Source organism: Xenopus laevis, chromosome 7S, assembly GCF_017654675.1.
Source record: "Xenopus laevis strain J_2021 chromosome 7S, Xenopus_laevis_v10.1, whole genome shotgun sequence".
In the NCBI taxonomy this organism is placed as follows: Eukaryota; Metazoa; Chordata; class Amphibia; order Anura; family Pipidae; genus Xenopus; species Xenopus laevis.
In genome coordinates, this window is record NC_054384.1 from 102,680,234 (window position 1) to 102,697,541 (window position 17,308).

At 41.4% G+C, this 17,308-nt stretch overlaps 1 protein-coding gene across 2 annotated transcripts in view; it reads left to right on the forward strand.

Moving 5' to 3' along the window:
- Window positions 1–11,152: 11,152 nt before the first annotated feature.
- The window catches only part of LOC108697267 (AP-2 complex subunit alpha-1), a 44,645-nt gene continuing 38,489 nt past the window's right edge, over window positions 11,153–17,308 (forward strand). For both annotated transcript variants that reach the window (XM_041571640.1, XM_041571641.1), the window contains exon 1: window positions 11,153–11,508. In XM_041571640.1, coding sequence (XP_041427574.1) covers window positions 11,442–11,508 — 67 coding nt within the window. In that variant the 5' untranslated portion in view covers window positions 11,153–11,441. The remainder of the gene's footprint in view (window positions 11,509–17,308) is intronic.

Sequence of the window (17,308 nt, forward strand, 5' to 3'; positions counted from 1 at the left end):
GGCAAAAGGAGCCCCCTTATAAGATATATTGGATCTAACTGTCAATGAATATCTGACACCCAACTCCTGAATGAAGACAGAATGAAGAGAAACAGATGCTGAGAGAGGAATAGTGAACATGAATTTGATTATTTCAGAAACAATGCAGAATTGATTGTATTTAGAAAGTTTCTTATTTCAGTATGCCGAAGCTTATATAAAATTTTCATTTTCTCGATAGTTCTCATTTAAATACAATCTGGATATTGGGAGCTGCCATGCTGCTGGCAGGTCACAGATTGGACTTCTATGCTGTAGAGCGCAAAGCAGGGATGTCGTATTTGCAGACCTCCAGCTGATTTAATCTACAAATCCCAATGGGAAGGGGGTTGCTTATTTGGTGACTGTTCCTTTTGGTGGTGAGTGAACAAATGTGTTCCTCTTGTGTGTTGGTGCCTTATATGGTTATGTGCAGTTTTTTTTTAAGAGCTTAATATATTGATGTGTTTAGTAAAGCAATGCAATTTTTCCAAGCATTTGATACTTGCCAAATGTGAATGATCCCTTATACACATTCATGTTTTTGCCATTTAATTTTTATTTTCTCTGCTGCTATTCCTTTTGTTGGCTTCTGTATTGTGTAGTTAACAGATCCTAGCCATTAGCTGAACTTGTCTGACATGTTTTGCTTTTAGATCGTTGATATTTGTTGAAATGTGCTAGTGTTGCACTATTGCATTCTCCCCAAACACGCACACACACTGGCATTATCCCGTACAGTGGAAGCTACTTTTATTATATTCCTTATCTGGTTTTAATTTGCATCATAAGCGGAGCACTTATAGCATTTTATTTTCCCGTTACGCTTTCCGTAATGGTTTTGCGTTCTCAAAAGTATGCCTATTCCAATATACAGCCTTTTTATTTTCTCTCCTGCTTATATTTTTTCTCATGGCATATCGGCTACCACGCTAATCAGACAATTCTCTTATATTATTTGTTAAAGGGGATCTATTGCGAAAATAAAAAAAAATTATAATCATACTGAAATAAGAAACTTTCTAAATACAATCGATTACAAATTCTTCATTCAGCAGTTGGGTGTCAGATATTCATTGACAGTTAGAGCCAATATGACAAAATCTTCTATATTGTAGGGTCTCTTAGTAGTACAATGGTTACTCACCACATCAAAGAAGTGGCCCAGGTGCACCGCCCTGGGCCCTCAGTACAAGGGGCGGATAAACCGAAATCTCGAATTGAAGCAGGCACTCAAGGGCAAAAACTTCCACCAGGCAGATGTTCAAAAAGTGAAAAAGTTTAATGTGTCAAAACAGCCTGACGCGTTTCCTGTTCCAAACACTTAATCATAGGCTAAAATCCTAGAGCCATGCCTCAAATATTTATACATCAGAAATCCAATCAAAACAACACCCCAATTACCAGTCCACCCAATCCCACGAAACTCTACCCAGGTGCATCAAATGAGACTCCAACACAGTCAAACTGAATAAAGGTCAGAACAGGGGTGAAAGGGAAAGGGTCATCAGTGGCCATATTTGTACACCCTTTAAGATATGGAGTAACATCTTGGTGCACCCGAGAAAAGCTTTAATCTATAGTGTTTATAAATATACAGTACAAAATACATAAATATATAAGAACTAGTGTAATGGATAAACCTTGTAGCTGTGCAATAATATGTATATATGAACAATAACAGTAAATATAAATACATGTATCAAAATCGTACAAAAGGTAACTATTATTCAAAGCATCTAATAGAGAAACAATTGAAAATGGTAAAAAGCCACCTTAACATGCCACAGAAACAGGAAAAAAGTAAAGAAATATATTTAAAATAAATACTGGAACACACCGGGAGACGAATAAAAGATATCTCTAAGATAACAGTACAGTCCAATCAAGCCATATTAGAGCCAATATATCTTATACGGGGCTCCTTTTGCCTAGAAGATGTATTAGAGCTCACTCTATTAAAATCACCAGACATCATGTCTCTCTACATGCAGAATTTGTGCAAAAAGGCAGTTTTTTTGTTAGATTTTGTTTGTACTGGAATCAGTTATTTGAGTGAGCTCTAATACATCTGCTAGGATGAGAGAGGGATAACGAATATAAATGTGATTATTTCAGAAACAATGCAGAATTTTTAATTGATTGTATTTAGAAAGTTTCTTATCTCAGTATGATAAAATTTTAATTTTCGTGATAGTTCACCTTTAAGCGACAGACATGGGTAGACCTTGACCATTTAGGGCTGGCTGTCCTCACATTGACCAAATCTGACCAAAGTTCAGTCTAGTTCGGACCAATTCATTTCTGTAGTGGTGCCTGCAACTCTATAATAGGGCAGACTTATTGGTGAAGGTATGTCATGGATTTTCCAGCGCAATATATTACACAATCCAAAAAAAGTGGCGCAATATTCAATACTGTTATTTCTTTCTTCTTTCTAAGAACAATCACTTTTGTTACTATATCATATTCGGTTTGATTTTTTGGTGTCATTTGCATTCAGGGTCGGACTGGGCCGGAAAAAACCCCGGTGGGCCCCCGGCTCTAGTGGGCCCATATCCGCACCCTGGTTTTCTTCCTGACGCAAGTAACAGGCCGTGGCAAAAAAGAAGTGCTAACACTAATGCCCATGCGTACTGACGCGCATGCCCACATGCACGGCGGTGGGGTTGCCGGCCTGGTCTGAACCCTGTTTGCGTTTCTTTGTTAACCAATTGTATTTGTTTGTTGTTTCATGCCATTATCAATGCAATTTAAACTTGGGAAGGACTTGAGGGCAAATAAAAGCCAATATATAAAATGTAAAAACGAATGTTCGTATTTGCTCCAGCTGTGCCTTACATGTACATTCTGACAAGTCTATAAATCTGCATTCATGAAAGCTCAAAGGGATACTGTCATGGAAAAAAACGTTTATAAACAATAGTGCTGCTCCAGCAGAATTCTGCACTGAAATCCGTTTCTCAAAAGAGCAAACAGGTTTTTTTATATTTAATTTTGAAATCTGACATGGGGCTAGACATTGTCAGTTTCTCAGCTGCCCCCAGTCATGTGACTTGTGCTCTGATAAACTTCAGTCACTCTTTACTGCTGTACTGCAAGTTGGAGTGATATCAATCCCCTCCCTTTCCCCTCCCCAACAACAGAACAATGGTAAGGTAACCAGATAACAGCTCCCTAACACAAGATAACAGCTCCCTGGTAGATCTAAGAACAGCACTCAATAGTAAAATCCAGGTCCTACTGAGACACATTCAGTTACATTGAGTAGGAGAAACAACAACCTGCCAGAAAGCAGTTCCATCCTAAAGTGCTGGCTGTTTCTGAAAGCACATGACCAGGCAAAATGACCTGAGATGCACCTACACACCAATATTACAACTAAAAAATACACTTGTTGGTTCAGGAATTAAATTTTATATTGTAGAGTGAATTATTTGCAGTGGAAACAGTGTCATTTAGACATAAAAACTACACCATAAAAATCTTGACAGAATCTCTTTAAGCTGGTCAAACTGTTAGAAGAATTCTGCTCAATTTTTGCCTGTCTGGATATTATTGGATTTATCTGTACCAGGTCTCATCACACAGTATTAGGCCCAGTAATGCCATTTGAGTGTTAAAAAAATAAAATCCAATACAAATCTCTACACAGTCGCTGAGTGTTCTACAGGAAACAAACAAAGCTACTTGAGTTCTGCATGGCTGGGAAGTAAGGCGGGGGCTCCCCCTGCTGTTCATAAGTATGATTGTTTCCCTGCAGAGCAGTTAGGGACCATCTGACAATTTCTATCCACAGCAGTAAATGAAGAGAGAATTTCACTGCATACAGTCAGGTTTCTTATAAAAACAGTACACATTTTTTAATTAATTTATATTGGAGATAGGTTTCTCCTTCATTAAAAAAAGTAAAAATTGGATTTAATTTTTTTGCCTTTACATGCCCTCTACGTGGCTACCTAGTACACTCTAGTTGCTATAAGCCTTTGAAAGGAATCGGGATTTACCGTCAGCCCTTCCCAAGTCTGACACAATGTTATTAATAGAAAAGAAATAATCCATACCTCCCAACATTTTATAAATAGAAAGAGGGACAAAAAGATTTGCCGTGCGAGGCACAGCAACATTTTTGACCACGCCCATTTTGTGGTCACACCCCCTAATTACCGTGTTAATTTTACAAAATTTGGCAGGTTTTGAAGGTTTGAACACATTTCTGTGTTATTAACAGTTTTGCTAATGAAGGTGAATGGCCCTTTAAGCTGCAAGTCACAGTTTTCCCAAGAGACCTGTATCTTAAATTGTTACAATTGTTTCTTATCTTAAATTGTTACAAAAGTATCTAAGTACACCTGCAACGTATTCAGGGCTCTCTGCCAAAAGCCAATTGAGATTTAGAAACTTTGTATCTTTTTCTGGCTGTTCAGTACAGGAGATCAAAGAGAAAGTCGGGACATTTCAGTAATTTCAATCTGGGACTGCGGGTTGAGCTGTCAAAATCGGGACAGTTGGGAGGGATGAAACACTGTCCTAGACTGACCCTAAATTCTTCTGTATTACACATAAGCATTTGTTTGTGTTTGGGGAAGGTATAGAGATTCCTTAATAATATCCCAGGGCTGATTTCTGGGAAAATTTTGGGCGAGTTATGGTTCTGTGAAGGTTGGTGTCACTCAGGCTTTAGTACGCCTGCTGCTGTACGATACACTCGGAGGCACATTTATCAAAGGTCGAATTTCGAATTCATGTGAGTTTTTAAAAACTCCCATAAACTTCCATGAACTCGAAATCTGACCAATCGAAATTTATTTTAAAAAAATCTATTTTTTTTTTTCAAATCGGGGGAATGGGATCTACCCAAAACCTGTAATCGAATTCAATTCCAGTTTTTCTTCAGATAAAAAACTCAAATGTCAGGAAGGCTGCAAACAACTCCATACTGATTCCAGGACGTCTCCCTTTAACTAAAACAGCAATTTAGCAGGTTTTAGGTGGCGAAGAGTCAAATATGAGTCCTTAAGGGGCCAGAGTGTGATAAATATCGAAAATCAAATTCAAATTTTTTTGAAAAACATTTTAAAAATTCCCTAGTCAAATTTGACAGTTTTGGCCATAAAAAAAAACGAGAAAATTTGAAATTTAACCCTTGATAAATCTGCCCATAAGTGCAAAGACACGTGGAGATTCAGGGAGATTTAGTCGCCCGGCGACAAATCGCCTCTTCTTCGGGCGACTAATCTCATACCTCCCTGCTTTCCTGTTTTTAGAGGGACACTCCCTCTTTCGACAGCTCAACCCACAGTCCCTCGTTTGTAATGGAAATTCTTGATTTTCTCTGCACTGAACAGGCACAAAAAGAAATAATGTTTCTAACTTAATTGGCTTTTGGCAGAGAGCCCAGAACAGCTGCAGATAATACTTTTGTAACAATTTTGAGATAAGTAATTGTAACAATATAAGATAACAGGTCCCTTGGGAAAAGTTAGCTTAAAGGGCAATTCACCTTCATTAGCAAAACTGTAATAACTGGAAAAAGACACAGAAATATGTTCAAACTTTCATAAATTGCCAGATTTTGTAAAATGAACATGGAAATTAGGGGGTGTGGCCACAAAAATGGGCGTGGTCCAAAGTTGCCTGAAGTTCCTCGTGAGATAGTCGCCCGAAGAAGAGGTGATTTGTCGCCGACGACTAATCTCCCCGAATCTCCAAGTGTGTCTCTCTCTGCCCTAAGAGTACATAAAGTGCAGTTTTATGTTCCAAGTGAAATAAAAATTCTTTGCATTTTTTCATTATTAAGAACAAATGGACAACCTAAAAGAGGCTGCAGAAACGGGTCCTGGCTGTGCTGGTCTGCAGATGCTGCATATTTTCTATGATCTGTGTTTTTCCTACTGAACGTGCTCCCAGTGGGACAGAAATGGCTCAGAGTGAGAATTCCGCACTCAGCAGCTGCCAAATCATGTCCACAAAAAAGAGACAGCAACTGAAATGTACACAGGTATGGGACCTATTATCCAGAATGCTTGGCACCTGGGGGTTTCTGGCTAAGGGATATTTCTGTAATTTGGATCTCTATACCTTAAGTCTACTAAAAAAAAAAAAAAAAAGGTCATTAAAATATTAAATAAACCCAATAGTATTGTTTTGCCTCCAGTAAGGAAAAATTTAATCTTAATTCGAATCAGGTACAAGGTACTGTTTTATTAGTAAAAACAGAGCCACCATTAGAAATCATGGGGCCCCGTACAATAAAATTTGGGGCGGCCCCACCCACCCCAGATCCCGCCCACAAAATTACAAAATTGGTGGTCAGGGTTCCCCTACAAGTTAAAAAAAAAATTGGTTACCAGGGCCCCCTATAAGCTAAAGAAAAAACGGCGCCAGGGCCCTGCTTACAAGTAAAAAAAAAATTGAAGCCCCAGAGAATATTTTTTTTTTAAAAAAAAAACATTGGTGCCAGGGCCCTCCTTACAAATTAAAAAGCATTGGGGCCCCAGAAAATATTTTTTAAATAAATATTGGTGGCAGGGGCCTATAGAATATTAAAACAATAAATAGGTGGCCCGGGGTTTAAAAAAAATTAAAAAAAACACATTGGTGTTCAGTAGAATTGAACTCGTGACCTTGGGTCTTTCAGAACTTAAATTTTGGCTGTTTTCGTGACTTCGGGTCTTTTCGTTGCTTCGGGTATTTTCATGGCTTCGGCTATTTTCGCCGTTTCTGGACTTCGGCGGGGCTACGGCTTTGGTGTTGTCAAGGGGGGCCCGGCTTTTTCTACAAGTGCAGCACTGACGGCTCCCCTTCATGTCCGGGCCTGATGGTTGCCCTGAGTACAGATAAAAAGGTGATTATTTTTAAAAATTAGAATTTATTTGCATATGGAGTCTTTAAGAGATGGCCTTCCCATAATTCAGAGCTTTCTGGGTAACTTTTTATTTAGCATATATCCATTTTTTGTAGTTTCATCAATCTGGTTGCAAATTTCCCTAGCAACCACGCATTGATTTGAATAAGAGATTAGAATATAAATAGGAGATGCCCTGAATAGAGATGTGAGTAATAAAAAGTAGCAATAATTATAAAAACGATTTAAAAAAAAAAGTAAAAGTGAAAGCCGGTTGAAAAGTTGCTTAGAATTAGCCACACTATAATATACCAAAAGTGAACCACCCTTTTAAGCATGAAAGTGGGAAAATTATCATAAGCTGAAAAAATATACAAATACACTGCTACAGGAAAAAAAAAAACTTTCTTTGTAGCTGACGAGTCCTGTTTCCTGTTTTGTACAATAATATTTTTCATCCTATGGGAGTGTAGAGAGCCATGGAATGACATTTGACCCTCATAGCTCACCATCCAGTTGCAAAGCTATTGTTTTCTAAATGGCTTATCAGTTATTTCCTCTGCATAGTCACACCAGGAACGCTGCATGGCAACTTCCACAAGAACCTTTTCCTACAAAGGCATCTTCCAGATAATATCCAGGGAAGCTTTACTGCTGGTCCAGAGTCTAAAGTGAGACTGGGTTATAGCGCTACATACACCCAGATCTATGCCCTAGCAAATATACGTGACTATTGCAATCATTATTGTGGTTTCAGATAAGGATGCACGGAATCCAGGATTTGGTCCAGGATTCAGCCTTTTTCAGCAGGATTCAGATTCGGCCTAATCCTTCTGCTCGGCTGAACCAAATCCTAATGCAAATTAGGATTCACATTAGTTTGGTATTCGGCCGAATCTTTCTCGAAAGATTGGGGGGTCCAGCCGAATCCAAAATAATGGATTCGGTGCATCCCTAGTTTCAGCTATTATTAATAAAGGACTGGATGCTTTATGCTTTTTATTATTTGAATTCTTCTTTTGCCTCTTTACGTCTTTCACATGGGGTCACAGTAGCCCAAAATCTATTGCTCTATGCTACAATTTTATTGTTACTTTGTATTAAAGGGCAAATCAAAATAAAAGAAAACATCATTCTAAGGAAGTTTGCAATATATCATTTTGCTAATTTTTCAATAACAATACAGGGGTTTATATTTTAAAGAGTGAAGTTAGAGATCACCACAGTCCGCTGGTGTGCAATACCGCCTCTCTCCATTCATTTCTATGGGATTTTTAAAGACATATACATCAAAGGGTGAAAGTTTACCCTTTCATAGGCAGTATTTCACTCTAGTGGACTTTTTGATATATATACCCCATAAAGTTCTGCACCGGGTCGGGTACCCACGGTCAGCTTTTGGGCAAAAATTCCCTGATTCTCTGATTGTGCAAGCAGTCTGAGGCAGTGGTGGAACTACCGGGGGTGCGAGCGGGCCAGGGCCCGCACCCCCCTCAGGGCCCCCCGGCAGCGCCGGCTGCGCATCACGCACCAGGGCCCGCCCCCCTCTAGGAACGCTACTGGTCTGCGGGTAACACGGCTCTGTGCCCAACAAAGATGCAGGCTTGATCCCTCCCATCCTTCCCTGTGGTTCTGGTATATTTGTGCAGATTTGACCCCAAAGTGACGTCACTTCCAGTTTCACGTGTCCCCGGGTCAGAAGGTTAGTTGGCCTCTTTCGGGTTGGCTCAGGTAGTGAATCAGTGGGGAAAAATTGAGGGTCACGGGTAGCGGGTATGGGTCGGTACAGTTATAAGAAAATAGACCCGCGCAGGACTCTAGCAATACATATACAAATAACTAACTAATAAACCATAGAAAAATTTTACTGAATGTATAATGTAAAGAATTATGTTTTCTTTTATTAGGCAAATTTATTTTGGGGTTGGCTTGCCCTTTAAGGTGGCCCTTCATGGGTAGATTTAAACTGACCATTCAACCCCTTCAAACAAAGACCAAAAATCATCCAGATATTCCCATTGTTGTGATCTAAAAATTTGGAATGTCAGGGAAAGATCTGTTTGATTGGTGACCTCGCGGCGCATGTGAGACAATCTTGTGAGCTGATTTTTCTATCCAGGCTCTCACCTTTTTATCTTTCAGTCAAATAATTTCAGCCTACATCATACTAAAAGCTGATGTGTGCCTTTGTCTGCACGTATGTGACGGTGTGGGGCAACAAGTTAGGCTGGATTGTCTGTTGTGCCCAGTCTGCCTGGCCCTGCCCTGTTTAAGGGTGAACTACCTCATAAAATCAGAAGAAAAGGAAAAGAGCCATAATGTTTATGAGATGTAACTGTTAATATATAGTAATACCTAGTAGGCAAGACTTGTATCTCACAAAGTAAAAGTAGCTGTTGCCTTAAGGTAGTCATGCCCCCAAAATGTCACATGACTTTAAAGGGCATGTTCAGGGGGGTACTCCTGTACCAGCCAGGGCCTGAAGGTGGGCCCGGCTGTGTTGCACTTTTCAAAAGAGCTGGGCAACCCCTGAAGTCCTGAAGCGGCGAAAAGACCTGAAGTCATGAAAACAGCCAAAATTAAAGTCCTGAATCGGCTAAAAAATTGGCTAAAAAACCCAAAGTCATTAAAACAGGCGAAATTGACGTACTGAAGCGTCGAAAAGACCCAAAGTCACTAAAACAGGCGAAATTGACGTACTGAAGCGTCGAAAAGACCCAAAGTCACTAAAACAGCCTAAATTGAAGATCCGAAGTCACGAAAACAGATGAAACTGAAGGCTTGAAACGGCGAAATGACCCGAAGTCACAGAAACAGCCGTAATGAAAGTCCTGAAGTGGCAAAATTACCCAAAGTCAGGAAGAGAGGCGAAGTTGAATTCCTGAAGTGGCGAAAAGACCTGAAGTCACGAAAACAGCCGAAACTGAAGTCTTGAAATGGCGAAATGACCCAAAGTCACGAAAACAGCCGAAATGAAAGTCCTGAAGTGGCAAAATGACCCGAAGTCACGAAAACAGCCGAAATGAAAGTCCTGAAGCGGCGAAATGACCCGAAGTCACGAAAACAGCCGAAATGAAAGTCCTGAAGCCAGAAGTTCAATTCTACTGAACACCAATGTGTGTGTGTGTGTTTTTTTTTTTTAATCACCTGTCCACCAATGTATTATTTTAATACTCTATAGGCCCCTGCCTAATCTTTTTTTAAAAAATATTCTCCGGGGCCCCAATTTTTTTTTAATTTGTAAGGGGGCCCTGGCACCAATGTTTTTTTTTAAAAAACTTTTATGGGGGGCCCTAGTGCCAATGTTTTGTTTTAACTTATAGGGGGGCCCTGGTCACCTCTTTAAAAAACTTTAATGGGGGGCCCTGGCGCCACAGTTTTTTTTTAAATTTTAAGGGTGCTCTGACCATCAATTGCTTTTTATCATTTGGGTGGGGGGGGTTACCTTTTTTAGAGCTGATGTCTGAGTGGTCTTTTAACTGTGATGTTGAGTGGGCGGGGTCTGGGTTGTTATTGCTACTTTTTGTTACTCTTCTTACTATTCAAGTGGGTCTCTCCTGTTTATATTCCAGTTTCTTATTCAAATGAGTGCAGGGTTGCTAGGGCAATTTGGACCCTAGTGAAATAAAAACCAATTGCAAATTGCCTCAGAATATCGCGCTGTACTTCATACTAACAGTTAATTTAAAGGTGAACAACCCCTGTAAGAAGGCTACAGGTATGGGGACAGTTAGCCAAAACGGTTGGGACGTGGGGTTTTCCAGATAACAGACGTTTGTGCAATGTGGATCTTCACAGCTGAAGTCTACTATAAAACCACAAGAGAACGTGAAGTAGTAGAAATACTGAGGAAAGCCTGAGAGCTGCTTTTGTTTCCTAACAACGGGCTCATGGAATTGCCCATATTTCTCCTCACAGATAATGTTAGAGAGAACCATAGACAGATACTGGGGAATATTTTTCACATATATTTATTTTTTACAGCTTCCACCACACGACGACACCCGTCTCATAAGCTTTGACTGGATATAACATCGTTCCAATTGGATCAGTTCGCACTGAGGCGGAGTCTGGTAGTTTGGAGTCTATAAGAACCGTTACTCTGTGTGAAAGCTAATAGAAGGCGGGCCTCTGATTGGTCCCGCCTCACTGATTAGGCTACAACCTATCACAGCTCAGCATCAATCTAGCGCTCATTCGCGGATTCTGAGCTGGACGGAATACGTCATTTCCCATGCCACACCCTTCTGTCACCGCCTTTTCCAGACGTGTGTGATAGACTGGAGCTATTGACCACTCATCGGGGTGGAGCCCTTCTGGGATCCAATGGTTGTGTTGGAGAGGCGGGGCCAACCCCTGCTGCGGATTTCCTGCTGTTCCCCTGCTTTTTCTCTCCCCTTTTGGTTGGCGCATTTAGACATTATTTAGGGGCATTTATTACCCGTGTATTGCTGCCCCTTGCTCCCAGCTTCTTCCCCCTTATCGGCGCTTTCCTTCTCCAGGTGTAGGGTAGCTGCCCAAGCTCATCTGATCAGCTCAGCTTCAGGGTGGGAAGGGACCGCTCACTCCAGGGAAGATGCCGGCTGTCTCTAAGGGTGACGGGATGCGGGGACTGGCCGTGTTCATCTCCGACATCAGGAACTGTAAGTGTGTGGCGTTATAAGAGAGGCCTGTCCTGCTACCCATGGGCACCTCTGTGTATTTCTCACTCATTCCTTTGCTCTGGGCATTCCTGCAATTGCACAACTACTCCTCCCACCTACCAGAGCTCGTAGGGGATGCTGGGAGTTGTAGTTCTCTGACAGACACAGTGCCAGTGCTCCTGACCTAATGACTGTAGATGTTCTTCAATGATTGGGCTTGGCACTTTACACTGTGACTGAGGCAAACAAGGGGGGATCTGCAGTGTATAGTGGTGGGCTCATGATGTGACAAGATCAGGATCATGTGGCTTTGCAGCAGGGTTGCTGGTAGGGATGCACTGAATACACTATTTTGGATTTAGCCGACCCCTGAATCCCTAACTAAACATTTGGCCGAATCTGAATCCTAGTTTGCATATGCTAATTAGGGGTGGGAAGGGCAAAACATTTTTACTTCCTTGTTTTGTGACAAAAAGTCAAGCGATTTCTCTCCCCGCCCCTAATTTACTTATGCAAATTAGGATTCGGTTCGGCCTAAAGGCCGAAACCCGGATTCGGTGCATAACTAGTTGCTGGGTCTAATTCTCAAAACCAGCCAAATTCAGCTACAAAACCAGCCGAAAAACGAGCCAAGTGATGCTTGAAAACGAGCCCAAAAATAACACAATGTGTGCAGTGAAAACAAGTCTAAGAAATAAAGAATATATATGAAAATACGCCTTTTTCATGAAGCAAAATGGGAAGAGATTCGCCCGTCACCAGGGGTGTAACTACAGAGGGGGGCCCAGGAGATAAATGAGCCCCATAAGGCCCTAATACATATACAATTTCAGTAAATATCGGTAAAACCGCTCAACCTATAGACATTTTTGTGGCCAGTAGATTTTTGCCCTGAAATTGAGGGAAGTCACAGAAAAAAGTGTTTAAGAGTGACGAGAGATTGGGATACCGAGCCTAAAATCTGGTAACTCCCGACTTCTACACAAGTCAGTCCCGTTGCATGCTGGATATTGTAGTCTTACATTAAACTTGTCAAATTGTTAAACAAAAACTATAATACCCAACATGCATTGGGAGACACAGGCTTGGCACATTAGGGCAAGAAAAAAAACTTTGGCTGCTTTCCAAATTACAAACCAGCCAAAGGCCCAAAAAGTAGCCCAAATCCGTACTATGGCTAATTTGTACTTTCAAAACCCGCCTGGGCTTTAAATTAGTAGCCCAATTTGACTTGGAAATCGCCAACCTGGCAACCCTGCATTGCAGACAGAAATAATGGAGAGAAACTGTCACTTGAAATCATACAGATGTGTAGGAATAGTGTTTCCTAAAAGAGAACCAAAACCTTGTAGAGAATATGGTAAGAAAAGCTTTTTTTTGTCATATACTGAAGTGACTATACCAGATCAGTCCTACAACCCTATTGACCCAGCAATTCAGTTGTCTGCAGCAGCTCCTGTCAGGCCATCCTCTGAGTGTCAGTGGCACTGCACATGCTCAGTGTGCTCAGGACGGCTGCACTTATGGAAAATCAACAAACTGTCAGCAGAGAGATTTACAATTGTGCTGATTATTCTGTTTTCATGCACAATGTACTGGTTTCTCTAGTGGCATGTAATGCAAATTATTTTGTGTTGTGAACTTTATATTGGCTGTGTGCAGTATATTGTGAGAAGATCTTCCCTGCCAATGGCATTTAATGGCCTAGGCCTGTTAGAGGCCTAAATCATACTATCCTAATACCTTGTTGACCTTTAGATTCTGTTTAAAGGTTCATCTAAAGCCAATGCCCCAAAATTATTGTTGTACTGTAAGTTTGGAAGGGTGTTCTGTATCTGTTATTCTCTGGCAATGGAAACTGCTCAAGTGGCCACCAAGCAGAGGGAATAGTTGGTTGAAAACCTGTCCTCACAGAAATAAACTACAGAATGCACGTTTGTCTAAATGTGGAAGTGGGGTGAATGTGTGGGAATGGAAACATGGCTCAACCTGTAACTGTGTGGGAATAGAAATGTGGGTCAACCTGTAACCGTACGCGAATAGAAACATGGCTCAACCTGTAACTCTGTGGAAATAGAAATGTGGGTCAACCTGTAACTGTGTGGGAATAAAAACGTGGCTCAACCTGTAGCTGTGTGGGAATAGAAACGTGGCTCAACCTGTAGCTGTGTGGGAATAGAAACGTGGCTCAACCTGTAGCTGTGTGGGAATAGAAACGTGGCTCAACCTGTAGCTGTGTGGGAATAGAAACGTGAGTGAACCTGTAACCGTGTGGGAATAAAAACGTGAGTGAACCTGTAACCGTGTGGGAATAAAAACGTGAGTGAACCTGTAACCGTACGCGAATAGAAACGTGGCTCAACCTGTAACTGTGTGGGAATAGAAACGTGGCTCAACCTGTAGCTGTGTGGGAATAGAAATGTGGGTCAACCTGTAACCGTACGCGAATAGAAACATGGCTCAACCTGTAACTCTGTGGAAATAGAAATGTGGGTCAACCTGTAACTGTGTGGGAATAAAAACGTGGCTCAACCTGTAGCTGTGTGGGAATAGAAACGTGGCTCAACCTGTAACTCTGTGGAAATAAAAACGTGGCTCAACCTGTAACTCTGTGGAAATAAAAACGTGGCTCAACCTGTAGCTGTGTGGGAATAGAAACGTGGCTCAACCTGTAGCTGTGTGGGAATAGAAACGTGAGTGAACCTGTAACCGTGTGGGAATAAAAACGTGAGTGAACCTGTAACCGTGTGGGAATAAAAACGTGAGTGAACCTGTAACCGTACGCAAATAGAAACGTGGCTCAACCTGTAACTGTGTGGGAATAGAAACGTGGCTCAACCTGTAACCGTACGCGAATAGAAACATGGCTCAACCTGTAACTCTGTGGAAATAGAAATGTGGGCCAACCTGTAACTGTGTGGGAATGGAAACATGGCTCAACCTGTAACCGTGTGGGAATAAAAACGTGGCTCAACCTGTAGCTGTGTGGGAATAAAAACGTGGCTCAACCTGTAACTCTGTGGAAATAGAAACATGGCTCAGCCTGTAACTGTGTGGGGAGGTGAGCCTTTCACTCGCTGGCAATGGTTGGAGGTTTATCTTCAACCCTGCAGCAATGAAAGCACAAACTAATTCACCTCTGAATTAACGCTTAGTATGATGCAGAGAGAGATAGCGAAAATTTGCAATTGTTTTTCATTTTTTATTATTTGTGGTTTTTGAGTAGGGTTTTATTCAGCAGCTCTCCAGTTTGCAGTTTCAGCAATCTGGATTCCAGGGTCAAATTTACCCAACCATGCACTGATTTGAATAAGAGTCTGGAATATGAATAGGAGAGGACTGAATAGAAAGATCAGATATAAAAATTAGCAATAACCATAAATTTGTAGCATTTCAGTGCATTTGTTTTTAAAATGGGGTCAGTGACCCCCATTTGAAAGCTGGAAAGAAGGCAAATAATTAAAAAAACTAAAAAAGAAAAAAGACCAATTGAAATGCTGCTTAGAATTAGCCAATCTATAACATACTAAAAGTTATGGTAAAGGTGAACCACGGTGATTCACCTTCCAAACACTATTTCAAGTTCAGTTGTTTTCAGAATATTCACCATAAACCATAAGACTTTTTTCATTTGCTTTTCATCTTTTATTTTTTACCGGTTTCCCAAAATTTAAGTTTAGAGAGTTTAATGTTCCTGTCCCTGGTGTTTCAGTCTGGCAGGAGCAGATTCTGCACTGTTATAATTTTATACATTTAGTTGACACATTTAGTTGATCCATTTCTCAGCAGTATCTGTGGAATATTAGCAACTATTGTATCAATTGTAACTGCCTCTAATGAAACCCAGAGATTCTGCTCCGCAGGGACAAACATAACAAATGTATCAATTAAATGTATCAGTTTAGAACAATTAAAAGGGAACTCCAGCTTCCAAACCAAAATTTGATCAAAGAGGCCCACATAACCCATAAACCCCTAATTTATCCATCACAGCTACCTTTTTTTTTTCAGAAAGTATGAATAAATGCCGAAATCCAGCTGTTTAACAGTTGTTCTGTTTCTGCATCATTTGAAATCCTGGCAGGGAAGGAGGGACTAAACACTGATGTTACAAATTGTAATACATTTTCCACAGCTTACAGACAACATGCAGGAACTACATAACCCACAATGCATTGCACTGGGATGTTCTGTTGTAAATCACACGTGCAGGGAATTGTGGGGTTTGGAGGATGTGATCTAAGGACAGGTGGCTTTTGATACAATGTAACAGTAGTCAGACAGCTCAGCAAAGAAGTCAGACAGATCAGCAGGAGAGCAGGGGACTAGTCTTAGGGAACTGTCAGAAACCATTAAAAATCATGAAAAGTCTGCATATTTTTTAAATTATGTATATTGCAAAGTTGCATGAAATGATGTTTACTTTTCAAAAAGCTTAAGTTATGTTTTTGTGGTGTTCCCCTTTAAAGAGTCGGCGACCCCCCCTCCCACAGCTGCTTTAGAAGGTGAAAATCAAAACTTTATACTTCAATATTAGAAAAACATTCACAAATAGAAAGTGGTTGGAAAAAGTCTTTATGTCTGGTGAACAATCTAAAACCAACTGAACTGAAAAAAAGTGTTTGAAGGTGAACAACCCCTTTAAGGGACTCCGTGATTTCTTATTCTGTATAATAAATAATCACACGGGGGCAAATGAACCAGTAACAGTTTATAGTAATGATATTTTCTTTGGTAGAGGGTGGATGAGCCTAAATACTTCTATGCAGAGAAGAAGGTGGGAAAATAAATCTCTTTGGGAATTGATGGTGGAAGATAAGCCTGTAATGCTATGTCTATAGAAGTAAACTGGACCTGTCACACTGCATGTCTGTATAGACTGGGAACTGGTCCTGTTCTACTGGGTGAATAGGGTGAATGCTGAGGAGAGACCATAAAAAGGGAACCAATCACAATGATGGGAACTGCCATTCTCAGAATTAAAAGAGATTAGAGTAAATGGAGTGGGAGTAGGAAATGGAAGTATGGGAGAAGCTTGTTAAGGTGGCCATAGACATAGAGATCCACTTGTTTGGCCACATCTCTCCCTAATATGCCCACATTGAAGGGCGATATCTGGCTGATCTGATCATGGGACCTATGGACCAACGATCGGATCATAATGGATCTGATACAGGCGGTCCTATCGCGGGGCCTCATACTCGCATAGATGTGGCCGCGAACTGACGGGTTTTTTTAACCTGCCTAATCGAGATCTTGTCGACTTTCGGCCAGATATCGTTCCGGGGAAGCCCGTTGGATGGCCCCACACACGGGCCAATAAGCTGCCGACAGTAATGTAACTAGAGGGGGGCGGGCCCTGGCGCAGGACGTGCAGCCGGGTCCCCCTCCGTACACCCGGAATAAGCCCGGATCTCCGACAGTCAGTGGCGCGTGAGCTGCCGTGGGGCCCTGAGGGGGTGCAGGCCCTGGCCCAATCGCACCCCCTGCTCCCCCGGTAGTTTCGCCACTGGCTGCCGACTTAGTCTGTCGGAACTTTTATCGGCCCGTATATGGGGGCCTTAAGGTGGCCATAGACGTAGAGATCCGCTAGTTTGGCGATGTCGCCAACGAACGGATCTCTCCAATATGCCCACATTGAAGTGGGCAATATCGGGCTGATCCGATCGTGGCCCTAGGGCCCAACGATCGGATCATAATGGATCTGATATGGGCGGTCAGATCGCGGGACCGCTTACACAACCTGCCCAATCGAGATCTGGCCGACTTTCGACCAGATATCGTTCCGGGGAAGCATGTC